The sequence below is a fragment of the Bidens hawaiensis genome, unplaced genomic scaffold (assembly GCF_021521415.1).
Source record: "Bidens hawaiensis isolate Kalapana, Puna unplaced genomic scaffold, B.hawaiensis_p1.1 tig00026434_1, whole genome shotgun sequence".
Taxonomy (NCBI): Eukaryota; Viridiplantae; Streptophyta; class Magnoliopsida; order Asterales; family Asteraceae; genus Bidens; species Bidens hawaiensis.
Window position 1 is genome coordinate 73,520 of NW_027494255.1, and position 18,869 is coordinate 92,388.

The window sequence follows — 18,869 nt, forward strand, 5'->3', positions numbered from 1 at the left end:
ACTGAAAGGTCAAAAGATCCACAAAATAGATAAAATGTCTCAATGTACATCTTGTTCTCTTGGAAAATTAATTACAAGGACTTAGCCATTAAAAGTCGATAAAGAAACACCAATGTTTCTTGAAAGAATTCAAGGTGACATATGTGGACCAATTCATCCACCATGTGGACCATTTAGATACTTCATGGTCTTAATAAACGCATCCAGCAGATGGTCTAATATCTCTTTATTATCGACTCGTAATGTTGCTTTTGTAAAATTTCTTGCTCAAATTATCAAATTACGTGCACAATTTCCGGATTATACCATTAAGAGTAAGGCTTGATAATGCGGGAGAATTTACATCACATGCTTTTGATGATTATTGCATGCCTATGGGGATTGTTGTAGAACACCCTGTTGCTCATGTACACACACGAAATGGCTTAGCCGAGTCGTTGATAAAATGCCTACAACTAATAGCTAGACCATTAATAATGAGGACAAAACTCCCTGCTTCTATTTGGGGTCATGCAATTATGCATGCTGGATCATTAATCCGTGTGAGACCAAGTGCAAATCATAAATACTCTCCCACACAACTTTTTCTAGAAATGAGCCAAATATCTCTCATCTTAGAATTTTTGGGTGTGCTGTGTATGTTCCTATTGCACCGCCACAACGCACAAAAATGGGTCCCCAAAGAAGGTTGGGAATATATGTTGGATATGAAACGTCTTCCATCATAAGATACCTTGAACCTTTAACAGGTGATGTATTTACAGCACGTTTTGCTGATTGCCATTTTAACGAGACAATGTTCCCGGCATTAGGGGGAGAAATGAAAAAGCAAGAAAGAGATATATCATGGTGTGTGCCATCATTGTTACACCTAGACCCAAGATCAAAACAAAGTGAGACAGGTTCAAAAAATAATACATCTACAAGAAATTGCAAATCAGTTACCTGATGCATTTACTGATATAAACAGGGTCACTAAATCTCATATACCAGCTGCTAATGCTCCAGCTCGAGTTGAGATTCCAAGCAAGCAAAACCATAATAATGCACCTCATGAATCTCAAAAACATTTAAAACGTGGAAGGCCAATCGGTTCAAAGGATAAAAATCCTCGAAAAAGAAAGGGCTCTGAAAAGGATACTGACCCTAAGGAAAGAATGATCGAAAAAACCTTCACTCAGGAAAAAATAAATGATATAACATTTCCTCAGGAAGGAATAAATGATTCCAATAAAGAATTGTCAATAAACTATGGTCAATCACATAAAATGTGGGATCGAGATGAAATGGAAAATATTGATGATATATTTTCTTATTCTGTGGCAAGTGATATCATGGAAGAAAATGATGACCCTGAACCAAAATCTGTAGATGATTGTAAAAATCGACAAGATTGGAACAAATGGAAAGATGCCATGCAAGCTGAATTAAATTCCCTAAATAATCGAAAGGTTTTTGGACCTACTGTCATTACACCAAAGTCAATGAAACCTGTAGGATATAAATGGGTTTTTGTGAGAAAACGAAATGAGAAAAATGAAGTTACAAGATATAAAGCAAGACTTGTAGCTCAAGGTTTTTCTCAGAGGCCAGGAATTGACTATGAAGAAACGTATTCTCCTGTCATGGATGCTATTACGTTTAGATATTTAATCAGCTTAGCAGTCTCTAAAAGTTTAGAGATGCGTCTTATGGATGTTGTCACAGCTTACTTGTATGGATCACTAGATAGTGACATCTATATGAAAATTCCCGAAGGATTTAAACTCCCCGAAGCTATAAGCTCAAAGCCTAAGGAAATGTATTCCATTAAGTTACAAAGATCCTTGTATGGACTGAAACAATCTGGAAGGATATGGTACAATCGTTTGAGTGATTATTTGATAAGCAAAGGATACACAAATAATCTTATTTGTCCATGCGTCTTCATCAAGAAGACAACATCAGGGTATGTGATCATAGCCGTGTATGTTGATGATCTCAATTTAATTGGGACACAAAAAGAAATTAATGAAGCGATTGCTCTTTTAAAGAAAGAATTTGAAATGAAAGACCTTGGAAAAACCAAATATTGTCTTGGTTTACAAATTGAGCATATGCACAATGGAATACTTGTGCATCAGTCAACTTATACTGAGAAACTCTTAAAACGTTTCAATATGGACAAAGCAAACCCTTTAAGCACACCAATGGTTGTTAGATCACTCAATGTTGACAATGATCTATTTCGTTCTTGCGAAGATAATGAAGAGATTCTTGGTTCCGAAGTACCATACCTTAATGCAATTGGAGCACTTATGTATCTTACTAACTGTACAAGACCTAACATTTCTTTTGCAGTTAACTTATTGGCAAGATTCAGTTCATCCCCTACTAAAAGACATTGGAATGGCATTAAACATATTTTTCGGTATCTAAAAGGAACTGCTGATTTAGGTTTATTTTATCCTAACGATTCAAAAGAAGGGTTAGTTGGTTATGCAGATGCAGGTTATTTATCTGATCCCCATAAAGCAAAATCTCAAACTGGATACATATTTAAGAATGGAGGAACTGCGATTTCATGGCGTTCTCAGAAACAAACACTCATTGCAACATCTTCAAATCATGCTGAAGTCATGCATTGCATGAAGCTTCAAGAGAATGTGTATGGTTAAGATCTATGTCACGACACATATTGATTTCTTGTGGACTAGAGAAAGATCGAATTCCAACTCCTATCTATGAAGATAATGCAGCTTGTGTCTCGCAAATGAAAGAAGGGTATATCAAAAGTGACAGAACAAAACATATACCACCAAGATACTTTGAGTATACTCGAGACCTTATTAAAGACAATCAGGTTGAGATGAGATATGTCCAGTCAAACAACAACTCAGCTGATCTTTTCACAAAAGCACTTCCCACAGCAACATTCAGGAAACATGTTCATGATATTGGCATACGCTATGTACGGACAATGTGACGACCTGTAATATGAGGGGGAGCTATATACTGCACTCTTTTTCCCTTAGCTAAAGTTTTTTCCCATTGGGTTTTTCTTTAACAAGGTTTTTAATGAGGCAGTACTTCAAGACCCCGAAGTTTTGAAAAAGTGTCATCCAAGGGGGAGTGTTGTGAAACCACCGACGACCTTGCAAGTTGTATGTCACTTTTGTCAAAAGTTTTGGCCACATGAACACTCCACATATTTCAAATGTCTGAGATTTGTCCCCTGTATATTTTACCTTTTGTGTAGTATAAATATTACTTCGATGGAAATGAAATATCACCTCAGTACACTTCTCATATATTTACTTATTTCTATCATATCCAATATTCTTACAATTACGGTAATATTATAACACATGTGACCTAAATTACCTAGTTTATTACTCATTTGACTAAAAACTTAATATTAAAATATTCAGATTTTCACAAGTTATTCAAGTATTGGAATTAAAGCAAACAATATATAGTTAAAAAGTACAATCTTTTCACTTTATTTGACCATGTATAACATGAGCTAGAAAATATTTCAATACTTTATTAAAAAGTAATAAGTACTAGAGTTTTAAAAAATTTAATTGTCATAAATAATCACATCAATCCTATACCTCCATTTATGTAATAGCATTGTCTATGTTTCAACTTTCAACTATCACAATTTGCAAAGAAGATTGATTGATACACTATATATAAATATACACACATAGAGAGAGCTATTTAGAGAAAATATATAATGTGTTATTTAATTTCAGAGGATAATTAAAACATGTCTATAACTACTTCTTCATGTTCTTCCATTGAGCATTGTTCAAATCTTGAGACCTTTCTTCACTCAGTTACTCCTGTTATCAAGCATGCTTCTTTTCCTTTGGTAAGTTCTCCTATACATACATACATATACACACATACACATAAATTTTTTTAGGGACAACTATACACACACCGTTTCAAACGGCCATTCAAATTGAGGTTCGACGACCCTTTTGACCAAAAACTTTCTATGTTTCCCTCTATGGTCAGAACAGACGTTTGAATAATCGCCAAACGAGCATTCTGACCAATAGCTTCCAAATTTTTATTTTTTATTTTTTTTGTCAAATTGACCATATGAGTGTTTTGTGGACGGACATTTGATGATGTGATATAACAAGACCCATAATTTTATTTGTCTTGATGAAAACACGTGGAATTCTACCAGAGTGACACCAACGGAGTACAAACAAACATCGGATTCAAAGCCGCACATACAAAGCTACAAGATATATGGGAGATTTATGATGAATGGAGTTGTTGCGGTGTTGATGTGCCTATTTTATTAGAGACTGGTGAAAGTATTGTTCAATATTATGTCCCTTATCTTTCTGCTATCCAAATATTTATAAACAAAACTACACCAACTGGCTCTAACCATTACAACGATGAAGACACTAACGATAACAATTTAACGAATCTCGGTTGTTCAAGCTATGAAGATCATCTTTATGTTCAGTTTAATGAATCTTGTTCTCCATACATGCGAGTGCCGTTTCTGGATAAAGTAAGTCAATGATTTTAATTGGTTTTCTTATTGCATTTATAATCCTAAAACTGTTTATTCATCAATTTGTTTTTTTTTTCATACACAAATAGTATATAGTAAATAAAATGGTTACAAGTGTGGCATATGATTTAATGCTAAGAAAGTAAGAAATAACTAGATGATAATTTTTTTTTTTTAAAAAAAGTGGTTTAATAAATTATAAATCTCCCATTAATTGTCCATTGTATATTTTTTTATCGAATTTATCAATTAATTTATGTTATCTGTGAGACTTGAACTCAAAGGCTCCCAACCTCTTGTGTTTTAAAGGCTTTGTTTTTTACTAATGGGTTGCCAACCCATTGGTATTGGTATGTTCAATATACATTAAGCATATATAGTTTACATGTATATTTCATCATGTACTTTAGGCTTAGAGACTTTTAAAGCTAAGATATATCAGTAGTAGTAAAATATAAAATTAAACAGTAAAAAGACATCAACTAGCTAGTTATATAATCGGTACAACTACTTCATGTGACCATCTGTAGTGGATGGAGCCTTTACAGAGACATTTTACGTCATATCATTGTAGGTGTTTTTTTTTTGTAAAAAAAAGGTGTAGTGGATAGAGTTTCTCTGATTATTATTATTATTATTATTATTATTATTATTATTTAATAAAAAAAAAACAAACAAAGCCACCCATCAATCATTGACCCAACTTCTTGTCATGTCCGGTGTTTTGTAGTAGGCGCCACCCACCCATATAGAGCCCAAAGCACCCGGGGAACAGTGTACCCCTAGCGTTCTAAGCCACTCATATCGCCCACTGCATCTGGTCTAATAAGTTTTGTCTTGTTTTTCTTTATGCAGATTATCGAGTTGGCTCAAAATTATCCCGGATTATTAACATTTAACATCAACGAAATATCTCCAGCTAGTTGGATGTCCGTTGCATGGTATGTATTTTACAAATTATTTATTTTATATATAATCAAAATTATGCATTCAATTTATACTTATCCTTTTATGCTTTGACGGAAATAAATTAATTTGTAATATTTAATGTTTGGTAGCATTTTCAAAGATAAAATCAAACAAGGTGATATTCTTAATTTAATGAATACATAGTTTGAAATCACAAAGTCAAATCCTCCTTTAAATCATGTTTATTTGTAAAATATGTTGTTTTAGTTCATGTGTATTCTCCAAACCCACACAATGTTAAAGTTGTTTATGTTTTCTGGTCATATGTTTCTAAGAGGATGTATGGTGGTTGAATAGTGTTTATTTATTGGAATAAGGATGGTAACAGGTCGGATTCAGGCTGGGTATTGGTAATCTCATTTCCATACCTTGTAAAATCGTATCCCATACCCGACCCATTACCCGTCTGGTATTTGTCGGGTAATTACCCGTCGGGTATCGGGCATACCCACGGAAATCGGGTATACCCGTTGGGACTTTGAAGTACATTGTTTTAAGTATTAAAATTACTTTATACCTTTTATTCATACAACAATTATTACAAATTTAAATATAATACACTTCATATATGTATGCATGACAATAAATAAATAATATCATTATAGTCTTTATATATATATATTATATATATATATATATTCACAACCTATGAAATACAAAGAAACTTTCGGGTATATAGTTCGGGTAAACATGTATGTGTTTTCGGGTAATCGGGTATCATCTAATACCATACCCGGCTTGTACCCGTAAAAATTTTTAAATTCTAATCCCATATCCATCCCATTTGTTTCGGGTATACCCGTCGGGCGCGGACTTTTTGTCATCCCTACATTGGAGGTTTAAATTCGATAAGATACACGTGGTATATTTATCTTAAAAAAATCTAAGAGTTGTTGTTAAAGTTAAAAAATGGTTATCAGGATGTTATATTTTTCAAACTAACAAAAACTTTATATAATAAATGATATAGATTGTATATATAAAAAAGTTGGTTGTGGCTTAATGGTAGAGCACTCACTTTATAAGTGAGAGGTAGGGGAATCAAACCTCACTACCACCAACTTATATGAGAGATATGAGGGATGAGCCAGAGTTCGAGTCCTGATCTCACCTGGTTTTACCGGCTCCTCGCTGTCGTGCCGTTTGGCGGGCGTGGTGGTCGGGTTTTATCCAGTGAATCCCTCAACAGGTGGACCGCTAGGGGCTCCGTCCGTCCGGACTAGGGGCCGGCTCGGGCTACCTTTAGCCAATGGAGGCTGCGTACGGGGTACCCGACGTTACTTAGTTGGCCGTTCAAAAAAAAAGATTGTATATATAAAATATTAAAACTTAAAAAATAAAAGTTACTCCTGCTGGGCCCAACTTTTTGGTGTTTCGTATTATCCTTTCGTTTTTTTGGTTATTATTTTTGTATATTTACTTTTCCAGTTTTCCCTATTTCATCACGTTGTCCTAATGGTTTATTTTGTCGTATATTTGATGGTGTCATGTGAATGACGATGTTGGCGGTAGGATTTTCATGATGGTGACATGAGACTTAAATAGAATTAATGAAAAAAACATAAATATGAAAAAAGACTTGTAAACATAAACATGACACGTCTCACGTGTATTCATAGGTTGACACAAACATTACATGTATAATCAACAAATAATGTATTTTTTTATATTAATACTTTTAAGTTTATATTCACAAAAAAAGAAAAATTGAAAAATTCTTTTACATTTTTGTGGCAATTATGTTTAAACAATGGCAACTTGTTTTTAAACTTTTAACTTTGGTAAAATACCCGGATAGTTTAAAGTATTACATAAAAAACATTTTGAAAGAAAATAAAAAGTAAACACATAGGTTAAACGGGTCAACTATATATATACAAACTCGCTACAGTGACACATATGGGACTTGTTTAACGCATTTATGCATGCCAAAACTTCACACTCGTAGTTTATAGGGAATAATATATGTATTTAGTGTTTGATAGCTGTTCAAAATATGTATAAAAGAAATTACAGTATAATATATTGCTTAAAAATGTTTTTTTTTGTTGTTGTGAAATAACGGTCTATTAGCAGAGTTATGTATGTGTAGAGTCAATACAGAATGGATAAATTCATACCATTTTTTTCTTTGATATTTTGTTGTATAGGTACCCTATTTTTCATATTCCTGCTAGCATTTACAGTAAAAATCTCTGCACTTGTTTCCTCACCTTTCATACTCTATCATCCTCTTTCCAAGGTAACATATCTCAAGTAAATCCAAGTTTTTATTATTTTATTTCAAAAATAATATCCTAATAAAACATTTTCTTAAAAAACATACTATTATGAAACACTGCTTTTTGCCCCTAAGGTAATGTTAGTAAGGCGTAAACTATACGAGTTGCGTGTGAGCTATTTGAAAGCGGCCCAGAGTCACTAAAAGTTCAAACAAAGCAGGACTTAAATTAGTTAAGTTACTATATATACTAAAAGTTCAAAAAGTTATGTTTTCATATATCGAGCTTGATCAGGATCGATTTTAAATTAACAAATTATTTATATAACGATGAGACTAATTTTCATTAATCATTAAATAAACATTGTTACGATAAGAGAAGTAAATAGTATATGTTATGTTTTATATATACAAATATTAAAAATAATATATATCTATAGTTATATATGTATATACAAAAAAATTAAAGAGTTCATAAATAATAAATAATTTGACTCGTCATGCTCCATGCTTATAAAATCACAGGCGAGCCAAGCTCAACTCGAGCTTTAAACCTAAAACTCAAACTAAGTTGAGTTCAAACGTTGTTAAGTTGAATAAGTCGTTTGTAGCTTAGTTGGCTCAATTCGTTTGAACTTCCGTTTGTTACATTGACAAAAACCAATTGTATTTTGGAATAATCAAGTTATATTTTAATTTCACATTCAAAATTCTTGATTGTACTTTAATGTGGTCCAATATTAATGGACCACATTTGTGTTAACACCCTTGAATCCTTGATTAATAATGTAGTAGATAATGATGAAGAAGGTGATCAAGAAGCGTTGGATCTTGTTCCGTTCGGTCTAGCAACTTACAAAATGCAAGGCGACGTGTGGAATAATCGTGACAAAGGCGACGACGAAAAGATTAAAGATTTAGAGAGTGCTGCTTACTCATGGCTGAAACAACTCCGTGTCCAACACCATGATTTCAACTTTTTTACCCAATAAGAAATATCATGTCAATTTGATGGGGTTTCTCTAATTGCATGTCTTGACTTTTTAGAAAGTCAATAAATCAGCTTTGACTATTTTTAGAAAGTCAATAAATCAGCTGACTCTTTTTAGAAAAGTCAACTTTTGCTTCTATAAGTTTATATATTTCTTGTTTAGAACTTTTTTTTAACTTCAAAAAGGTTTGAATCCTTCAAACTTTTTATTTTAACATTTGTTTAAACATTTGTTACTAGAGGTGTATAAATCGGGTTTGTCAAATATCCGATTCCGGGTATGAAATCGGGTTCGGGTATGACCGGGTACTGGAAAATTGGGTATTGGTAGGGTCGGGTTCGGGTTCGGGTTCGGGTTCGGGTATTGTCTCCAAAAACTATACCCTATGCATCGGGTTCGGGTCAGGTATAGAACCAAGTATTTGAATATCCTATTTTCGGGTATTGAAAATAACCCTATTTTCGAGTTTTTCGGGTATAAATTGGATTATTTAAGAGGTTATACTTTTTAGGGCCATTTTCCAGGTATTTTTAAGATATTTTTCGGGTATAAATAGGGTATTTGAAATACCCGGTTTCGGTTATTTGAAAAACCCGGTTCCGGGTATGGAACTGGTTCGGGTTTTCGGGTATTACCGGTACAAATCGGGTTCGTTTCGGGTTTTAGTACTGAAATGCATACCCTATCCGTACTCTACAGGTAGGGTAGGATCGGGTAAGGGTTCGAGCATTAAAAACCCGGGTATAAAAATTGATTCCGGATTTTTTCGGGTCCGGTTCCATGTTTGGGTTTTATTTTCACCTCTATTTGTTACCACACACACACCCAAATTAATAAAGACCGAAGACGTATTTGAGGCCCATTATTGTCCAGGCCCAAAATCCTTTATTGGATTATTGGATCCATTATTTCACATTTTCCTTCACAAAGTTGTAAAAATAACCCTCAACTCGTAAACAATAAATATAAATTTCTTCTTTGAAGTTCATTTTCAGAAAACATATAAAATTTTAGGAAGAAAAAATCATCTTTCATGTTAATCATACAGTGTAAGTAAGCCATTTTACTAAACTATGACAGCACACGTACACGTCAGCACCCATAATGCATAATAAAAAATAATACATGATTACATGAGTTCTTCATAGACAAAGATACCGGACTTTCATCTGTGTGAAAGGACACTTTGTATAATATGGTACCCGTACCCACTTTCAAAAGTAAACACTATTAATAACACGTATGTAAAAATGCAATTATAGAGTTTGATCATAAAAATGATGCATTTTAATGATGTTATATCGGTGTCATGGTTAATAATTTTTTACATACGTGTTATTATAAAACCTGTTCAATTCAACGATCCAACCAGTAAACGCCACATACTCACCTAGTCTCCCACTATTACCTGATGCCGCTAAAACTAAACATCAGGGGCAAGAATCGAACACCAAGTCTCTTTCTTATTACAATGGGAAACTCACATATTCTCGAATAACATTACATTCAATCCGTCGATAACATTTTTTTGTAGCTTTCACATAGTTATAAACATACATACTATCAAACAGGTCTGTTCAAAAAACTCGCGCCTCGTGGCTCGCTTTATAAAAGCTCGAATGAAACTATCTAAAAAAGTTGAGTTGACTCATTTTTGTAACTAAGCCAAACTCATCCCAAGCTCGATTTTAGGCTCGTTCAACTTCAAAATCAAGCTCGAACATCCGAACCTACCTGATATGCGTTAGGGATGGCAATGGGTCGGGTTTGGGTCGGCTTTAGGTATTCCCAAACCCATACCCGGTTATTAAAGTTCATCCCAAACCCGTCCCAAACCTGTCGGGTTTTAATCGGGTAATTACCCGTCGGGTTTCAGGTTTTCCCATCGGGTTTCGGGTTTCCTATGGGGTTTTGAAAAAATACCCGTCGGGTATACCCGTCTCAAAACCCGTCGGGTTTCGACAAAATATAACTAGTCGATTACAAAGATGGTTACCAAAAGATAAAATATTGCAGATAATTAACATAAACAAGATTCGACAAATAATATATTTGGAATATAGTATATATATAATATGATAAGTGATATCGGGTACATCGGGTATATAATCGGGTAAATGGGTTTATGTTATCGGGTAATCGGGTCGGGTAATCGGGTATATTAGAAATCCTAAACCCGTCCTAAACCCGCAATAAATTTTAAAACTAATACGAAACCCGTCCCAAACCTTAATGGGTCGGGTATTACCCATCCCATTTATGTCAGGTTTCGGGTTTTCCCATCGGGTTCGAGTTTCATTGCCATCCCTAATCTGCGTCGTTTAATTTCGAGTTTGAGCTCGAACCCACCCTGGCTCGACTCTCGTGAAGTATCAAATATCAATACTAGAAGAACTAAACGCGGTAACCATACAAACTACAAGGACCAAAACTGCCACACGTACCACCAAGCAAGCAAAGCATCCAATCCAATGAATCCAAGCCGTAATGGAACTTGACACCAGTAGCCACTGTAATTAATTAGGTCAAAATCGATCTCAAATTCTTCGATTAATCGACTCGTATTCGCACCGAAGGTTAGTTAAATTTCAATTTCACCGTCAGTTTCTTATTATCGATCGTTTTAATTACACATGTTAAATTCAAGTTCTGGATTCTTCGTGTATAATCATTAATCAATTGATATTATAGTTTGGATTAGTAAGTTGTTATTCATTAGCATGATTTCAGTTATTGATTAGTTGTTATTTGTGTTTTAGATGTTATGACCTGTGATTCTGTGAAACTGTGAAAGTGTGAAACCCTAGGGTACAATGATACATTATATGTGTAAGTTATTGATTAGTTTATAGATGTATAGTGTAATAACTTGAATTGTATGGATGTAGATCTTGTTGATAGCCTGATTTCATGTTGGAGCATGCACAGTTCGGTTTCGGGCGGTTTTGGGCTAGTACTGAGGTTTTGGTTTTAGAAATTTTTGAAACTGTTCATTTTTCGGTTTGAGGTTCTTTGGTTATTATCATCATCTGTGTAATGTTTACTGAGTTCTGGTATGTAGTATAAATGTATAATGCTTGAATTATATGGATGAAGATCTTGTTCATAGCCAAATATCATGTAGGAGCATCCACGGTTCGGTTTTGGGCTAGTATTGAGGTTTTGGTTTTAAAATTTTTGAAACTGTTCAGTGTCGGCTTTTTCGGTTTCAGGTTCTTTGGTTTTTATCGTCATCTGTGTAAAGTTTACATAGCTGTAGTATGTAGTATAATGCTTGAATTATATGGATGAAGATCTTGTTGATAGTCTAATTTCATGTAGGAGCATGCATGGTTCGATTTTGGGCTAGTACTGAGGTTTTGGTTTAGAAATTTTGAAACTGTTCAGTGTCGGTTTTTTCGGTTTCAGGTTCTTTGGTTTTTATCGTCATCTGTGTAAAGTTTACATAGCTCTAGCATGTAGTATAATGCTTGAATTATATGGATGAAGATCTTGTTGATAGTCTAATTTCATGTAGGAGCATGCATGGTTCGGTTTTGGTCGGTTTTGGGCTAGTACTGAGGTTTTGGTTTTAAAATTTTGTAACTGTTCAGTTTCGGTTTTTTCGGTTTCAGGTTATTTGGTTTTTATCATCATCTGTGTAAAGTTTACAGAGTTCTAGTATGTAGTATAATGCTTGAATTATATGGATGAAGATCTTGTTGATAGTCTAATTTCATGTAGGAGCATGGGCGTTTCGGTTTTGGGCTAGTGCCAAGGTTTTGAAATTTTGTAACTGTTCAGTTTCGGTTTTTTCGGTTTCAGGTTATTTGGTTTTTATCATCATCTGTGTAAAGTTTACAGAGTTCTAGTATGTAGTATAATGCTTGAATTATATGGATGAAGATCTTGTTGATAGTCTAATTTCATGTAGGAGCATGGGCGTTTCGGTTTTGGGCTAGTGCCAAGGTTTTGGTTTTAGAATTTTTGAAACTGGTCAGTGTCGGTTTTTTCGGTTTTAGGTTCTTTGGTTTTTATCATCATTTGTGAAAAGTTTACAAATAAAGCTCATTTAGTTATCTAGCCCGAACTCAAGCTTTGTATGGGAAAATCGTGTACGGTCGTCGAGCCTTAACGAGCGTATTGTATTTTGAGGTTTTTACTATTTTGGACTTCTATTTATTAATTTCACGCTGCATAGCCAAGCTTTGGCTCGTTTAAAGTACTACGCATGAGCTCAAGCCGAGCTTATGCTCGTTAGGTTTTGGTCAAAATGTATGAAAATAATTAAAATTATATATAAATTATTTAATAAATAATAAACAAGCCGAGTTCGAGCATTAGAAAAAGAGCTTGAAAAAAGGCTTGGCTCGTTTACACCCCTTAATACTCGAGTTATATAGGGAGAGGAGGTTGTGATGGTTTGGGCATGTGAAGAGGACGGATGCAATAGAGCTAGTTAGAGTAGCGGAAACCCTTACTGTAGAGGGAGGAGGAGTAGAGGCGGGCCCAAACTGAGTTGGGATGAGCGGATTAGGCTAGATTTGATAGAATTACGCATCTCTGAGGACATGGTATATGATAGGAGTTTGTGGAGATGTAGGATTAAGGTTGATGACTTTTAGGAGAATGGTACAGTTGTGTTATTAGTTTTGTCTAGGGATTTAGATTTTCTTACAATTAAGGTTACCGTGCCTGTTATTGCTTACCTGTATTTATGTATATGTGTTTTTGCTTTAGTTTACCTTTTCTTCGGTTATTGGTAGCTTCATAGTTTCTATATTTTTAGTTTTGTTTGTTGGTCTGTTTGGCGTGGAAGCAGCATTTTTGTACCTAGGGATAGAGATAAGGTTTGGCCACATTCAACACTCCAAATACTATTAGCTTCACTATGGGTGGGATTTACTAGGTGAGGTTGTTGTTGTAAGATCTTGACGATAATTTAATTTTCTTGTACTTTGTTTGAATTTATCTGACTGTTCACGAAACCCTAATTTTGTTCTTCTTCCTCCTTTTTTTGTATGTTTTGCAAAATTTGTATAGGTTGGTGCTCGGTGAATGTGACTGGTTAATTATTTGAGCAACTTCAGTGTTGAGCTGAGCTTGTTCAATCAATATGGATGGTAATAAAGATGAAGCAATGAAATGTATTGGCATTGCAAAAGAGGCGATCACATCTGGAAACAAGGAGCGTGCTCTGAAGTTTATTGGCATTGCACAGCGGTTAAACCATAACTTATCTGTAGATGATCTTTTGGCAGCATGTAAAAACCTTGATTCTGCAAATCCGAGTCCACCAAATGGTAAAAATCATGCTACAAGTAACTCTGTAAATTCTGAGCAGGCTGGAGGTGTGAACAAAGAGCCAAGTTATACCGAAGAACATGTTGAAGTGGTTCGTAACATCAAAAGAAACACTGATTATTATGAGATTTTGGGCGTCAGTAAAACTTGTTCTGTTGAGGAGGTTAAGAAGGCTTACAGGAAACTGTCATTGAAAGTTCACCCTGATAAGAACAAAGCTCCTGGATCTGAAGAAGCGTTTAAGAAAGTTAGCAAGGCATTTAAGTGTCTGAGTGACGATAACTCAAGAAGACACTATGATCAAACAGGTTATGTTGAGGGAGATGAGTACAATCAGCAGTATAATGTTAGGAGACGAAGAAGAACAGGACACAATATGTATCATGATGAATTTGATGCTGATGAAATCTTTCGGTCGTTTTTTGCTCAAAGCGATATGTTTCGTACAGCTCAAATGTACAGAACCAGACGGGCGGGGGCAGCAGGCGGTCAGCCTGCTGGTGATGGCGGTGGCGGTGGGACCAGTCCTAATTTAATGTTACTTCTTCAACTGTTACCGTTTTTGCTGATTATATTGCTTGCGTGTCTCCCGTTCTCAGAGCCTGAATATTCATTACAAAGGAACTATACTTATCAGTTTTCTAAGATGACTAAGGAATACGGAGTTGAGTTTTACGTGAAATCATCTGATTTTGATCAGAAGTATCCGCTTGGAACGGCTGCAAGAAGTAATATTGAGAATGGTGTGATCAAAGAATACAAAAATATGTTGTGGCGTTATTGCAATGTTGAAATGCAGAGGCGTTCATGGAGCAGAAACTTGCCAACTCCTCACTGTGACAAACTTGAAAGTTTTGGGGTAGCATGAAGGTTAGATCTCGGTTCTTTTGTTTATTAATCTTGATATTTAATATTTTCTATAAATTAATTTGTTTTAAACTGTGATTCCCGCAGAGAAACGTATTTGGAGTCAATAGATGGAGACTTGTTCCATTGGCAGTGATTTCTGCATTTGTACTAGCGGATGCACGTTTGAGGGTCGGGTTTATTTCCTATATTTTTATAGCTCGGTTCTGTGATGTTTGATTTTTAGCATGGATGTAGTAGCATTTGTGTTTGCGAAATAATTTACGTTTAATTATCAGCTGATAATGAGGACGATGTGCTTGTCTGATTATGCAAACAAGGTTTGCGGTTAGGTACTTTTGGAATGGCGGTTTAACCACAAAAAATATAAAGTGTTCAATAACGCAAGTATAAAGGATATACTGTATCAGGTAGAAAAGTTGCGCTTCGTCTCTTATCCAAGTACGTATAAGCGAGTTTCTTCTTGTTCGCAACTAAAATGCTCAAGACGTATAAGTGGCGTTAAAGATTACTCGGTCTTTATGAGCTAAACATATATTTTATCCATGAAAGATACAGGATTTTGATATGGTGTTCAAACTTCAAAGTAATGATCTAGTGATCTGGAAATTAGATATGAGCATATTAAACCGAACCAACTAAGAAACCAATGAGTCTTATGATTTTTTATGACCAAGTTTTATGGTTCGATTATGGTTACATGTATATAAATTACCGAACTAAGCAAGCCAAACCTGCATTAAAAACAACTCTGTCTTTTATAAACAATATATTAGGTAATATTACTTGCGAGGAAAACTTTTGTTAGTCCTTTTTACAAGTAATGTATTACTCGCCATTTCATTATGAAATCTAAATAACAATCTAACATGTCTGTTATGATTCAAACTATTTCGGCCGACGCTTAAACTTACGCGGATGTTTGGTTGCCTCTTGTATGATACCATTAAGAGACTATCTCTAAATCAATTAGCGTTAAGTGTGTTTGTTTCACAATAATGAAACCTTTGAATCAGTTAGCTGACCTCTTACCCATTATTCCATTAAGCTACAAAATGATGCTGAATGAAAGTTTAACCCATTTGTATCTTCACATATGTTCATACCCTTAGTCTACTACTCACGCACCACCTGCTCTACCCACCCCACAGATCACCACATTACTTGCTCAAAGTCTCTTAATCATTCAGACATTTACTAATTCTACTCTTACTAGTGTTGAACAGTGGCGCAACTTGAACTTTTTTATTGGGAAGGGGGAGGGGGGGGGGGTTACAAGTTAATATAAGTTTTTACAAAAAAAAAAACCCAATTTTTTTCACTAAATAAGCACCATAATTCCCAAAAAAGATAACGAGTTCTTTAATTGGTTTGGTTTGAGCTATTAAAAATCACATATCATCACTTCTGAGCCAAAAACATTATTGAATGTATATACTATATAAGATATATTTAACGAAAACATGTGTTGTAATTTAGAAGTTTTGAGCCCAACAATAGGTGGACCCCTCCTCACCCCTAGAGGTGCACAAACCGGGTATTTTCAGGAACCAGAATCAGGTATGTCAACAAAAGTCAAAAGTAGGTCGGGCAGGAACCCGTTCTGGGTTTTTTTCGGGGTCGGGTTTTGGCTGTGTATTTCCGGTTTCGATTTTGTTTACGGCTCTATGGATAAATCCAATACCAGGTCGTACCGGTCTAGGTCGGGTCCAGAACCGAGTATTTTATGCCATGTTATGTTTAATTTTAAAAGATGTTATAGTTCAACAAACAAAGCCCATTTCTGGTCAATTAGTACAAGCCCAGCCCAGCCCACTTATTCCTCCAGAGTAACCGATTATATAACTACTACAACTAAATTAGGGTTTGCTTTCACTTTCTTCTTCATCTTCAGCTGCTACAACTCTTAGACCGTTTGCAGGTATCAATAATTTATTTGATTAATTTCAACCTCTTTATTAATCTAAGCATGTTTATAATCGATTTGTTTGTTCATAATATTGTTAGATTTAGGCGAACGTGTTGCGTGTTGTATGAATGGATTCGTTTATTTAATTGATTTTGTTTTCATGTTTGTTGACTGATGAGAAATTAAAATTGAATTATTTTAGCAGTTTGTTTTTGTTTTGATGAATACTTGAGTTTGTAGTAATAGTGTTAGGTGGTTTGTTTGTGTTTTGATTTGATGTTTTGTATAAAATTTGCAGTTGATTTGTTAGGAGTTACAATGGTGGCCGGAAAGAAGACGGTAAGTTACTGTTTTGTATTATTATTTTGTTGAATATTAGGGGTGTAAACGAGTCGCTCTCGTTTTGAATTACGAGAGCTCGGGCTCGAGCTTGAGCTTATTATGATTTACGAGAGCTCGAGCCCGCTCTCATTTTGACTTACAAGAGCTCAAACTTGAGCTCAATTTGACTTACAAGAGCTCCACCACTATCTCATTTGTCTTACGAGAGCTCAAACTCGAGCTCATTTTGACTTATGAGAGCTTGAGCTTGAACTCAATTTGACTCACGAGAGCTCAAGCTCGAGCTTGTTTTGACTTACGAGAGCTTGAGTTCCTTTTGACATATGAGAGCTCGAGCTTGAATTCATTTTGACTTACGAGAGCTCGAGCTCGAGCTCGGGTCATGCTGACTTACTCGAGCTTGGCTAGTTCCGAACTCTTTTTTTAAAGCTCACGCTCGCCTTTTAGCCTGGGTTCGGCTCGATTATCATTCATTACTTAGGGGGTGTTTGGGATTCCTTATTTTACCTCCTTATAACTTTTCATTAAGTTAATAAGTTGCAAAAGTGTAACTTATGGAACTTTTCCTCTCACAACATAAGCAATCCCAAACACCTTATTACTTTACCAAAAGTTAATAAGTTATAAGTTGGTAAAAATAAGCAATCCCAAACACCCCCTTAATTTATATATATTTTTTAATTATTTCTATTTTAATTAAGCGAGCTTAATCTTAGTTTGAACTCATTTGGTACTTTAAATGAGCCAGAGCTCGAGTGTGCGGAGTGAAATCAATACATAAAAGTGCAAAAGAGATAAACTATAAAAATAAAAAGAGGCTCGCTAACGCCCAATAAGACTACACTGTCTTTCCTTACAAAGCTCAAGCTTGGGCTTGAGCGGCTCTGTTCATTCGCACCCCTATTATTGTTCCCGTGATTTTGTGTTTTTAATTTGCGAAGTTGTTTATTGCTGTTTTGTTTAAATTTGCAGAAGAAGACTCATGAGAGTATCAACAACAGGTTGGCTCTAGTGATGAAGAGTGGAAAGTACACTCTTGGTTACAAGACCGTGCTTGAGTCTCTCAGAAGCTCCAAAGGTTAGTTTAAATCTTATCTTAATTCATATTAGTGAATTGTAATCGCATTGATTTTGCTTATATTTATGAGGCTTATTTGTTGTGTATTTTATATGGGAATTGTAGGCAAGTTGATCATCATTTCCAACAACTGCCCGCCGTTGAGGAAATCCGAGATCGAGTACTATGCCATGCTTGCCAAGGTTGGCGTTCACCATTACAATGGAAGTAAGTCCATCATTGATATCGTTTTTTAAGTTACATTTTTTTATTATTCTCATTTGCGGATTACAATTTATTTCAATCATGTGTTCAGACAATGTCGATCTTGGAACCGCGTGTGGAAAGTATTTCCGTGTGTCATGTTTAAGTATCATCGATGCAGGCGACTCTGATATCATCAAGAGTCTACCAGGAGATCAGTGAGATTATTTTCTAGTACCTTTTTTTAAGTGCTGCTGTTATTAGAGGGATTTTGTTGGTTTGTATTCAGTTTGATACTTTCTGTTGGTTGGATGTTTATTTTAATCAATTACATGTCCTATTTAACTTTTCTAAGCAACCTATCTATGTGGGTTGTAACATCCTATTTTAATGCGGAAGAGTGTTATATGTTGCAAATAGGGCAGTTCATGAGTCGAGCCCGAGTCGAGTCAGGTGGTTTCAGAGCTCGGGCTCGAAATGAAAAGGGGTAACTCAAC

The 18,869-nt window shown here is 35.0% G+C and overlaps 2 protein-coding genes and 1 pseudogene across 4 annotated transcripts; all 3 read left to right on the forward strand.

The window, feature by feature from the left end:
* Window positions 1-4,177: 4,177 nt before the first annotated feature.
* LOC143573474 (uncharacterized) lies at window positions 4,178-8,710 on the forward strand (the record flags this gene model as incomplete). The annotated part of the gene is made up of 4 exons (XM_077058343.1): window positions 4,178-4,525; window positions 5,384-5,469; window positions 7,648-7,739; window positions 8,511-8,710. Coding segments are annotated over 4 exons (726 nt in total), but the record flags the coding sequence as incomplete, so codon positions are not given.
* Window positions 8,711-11,105: 2,395 nt separating this feature from the next.
* On the forward strand, window positions 11,106-15,109 carry LOC143573473 (chaperone protein dnaJ 49 pseudogene; annotated as a pseudogene). 2 transcript variants are annotated; one of them, XR_013142438.1, is made up of 3 exons: window positions 11,106-11,286; window positions 13,733-14,863; window positions 14,948-15,109. The product of XR_013142438.1 is annotated as a chaperone protein dnaJ 49 pseudogene, transcript variant X1 (transcript). The 2 variants fall into 2 exon arrangements; XR_013142439.1 differs by lacking the exon at window positions 11,106-11,286 and adding an exon at window positions 13,335-13,598.
* Window positions 15,110-16,741: 1,632 nt separating this feature from the next.
* LOC143573467 (large ribosomal subunit protein eL30) lies at window positions 16,742-18,731 on the forward strand. Its single transcript, XM_077058337.1, has 5 exons — window positions 16,742-16,781; window positions 17,068-17,108; window positions 18,084-18,189; window positions 18,295-18,396; window positions 18,485-18,731. The coding sequence occupies exons 2-5, from the start codon at window positions 17,088-17,090 to the stop codon at window positions 18,592-18,594; spliced, it is 339 nt and encodes a 112-aa protein (XP_076914452.1). The 5' UTR covers window positions 16,742-16,781; window positions 17,068-17,087; the 3' UTR covers window positions 18,595-18,731.
* Window positions 18,732-18,869: the final 138 nt, after the last annotated feature.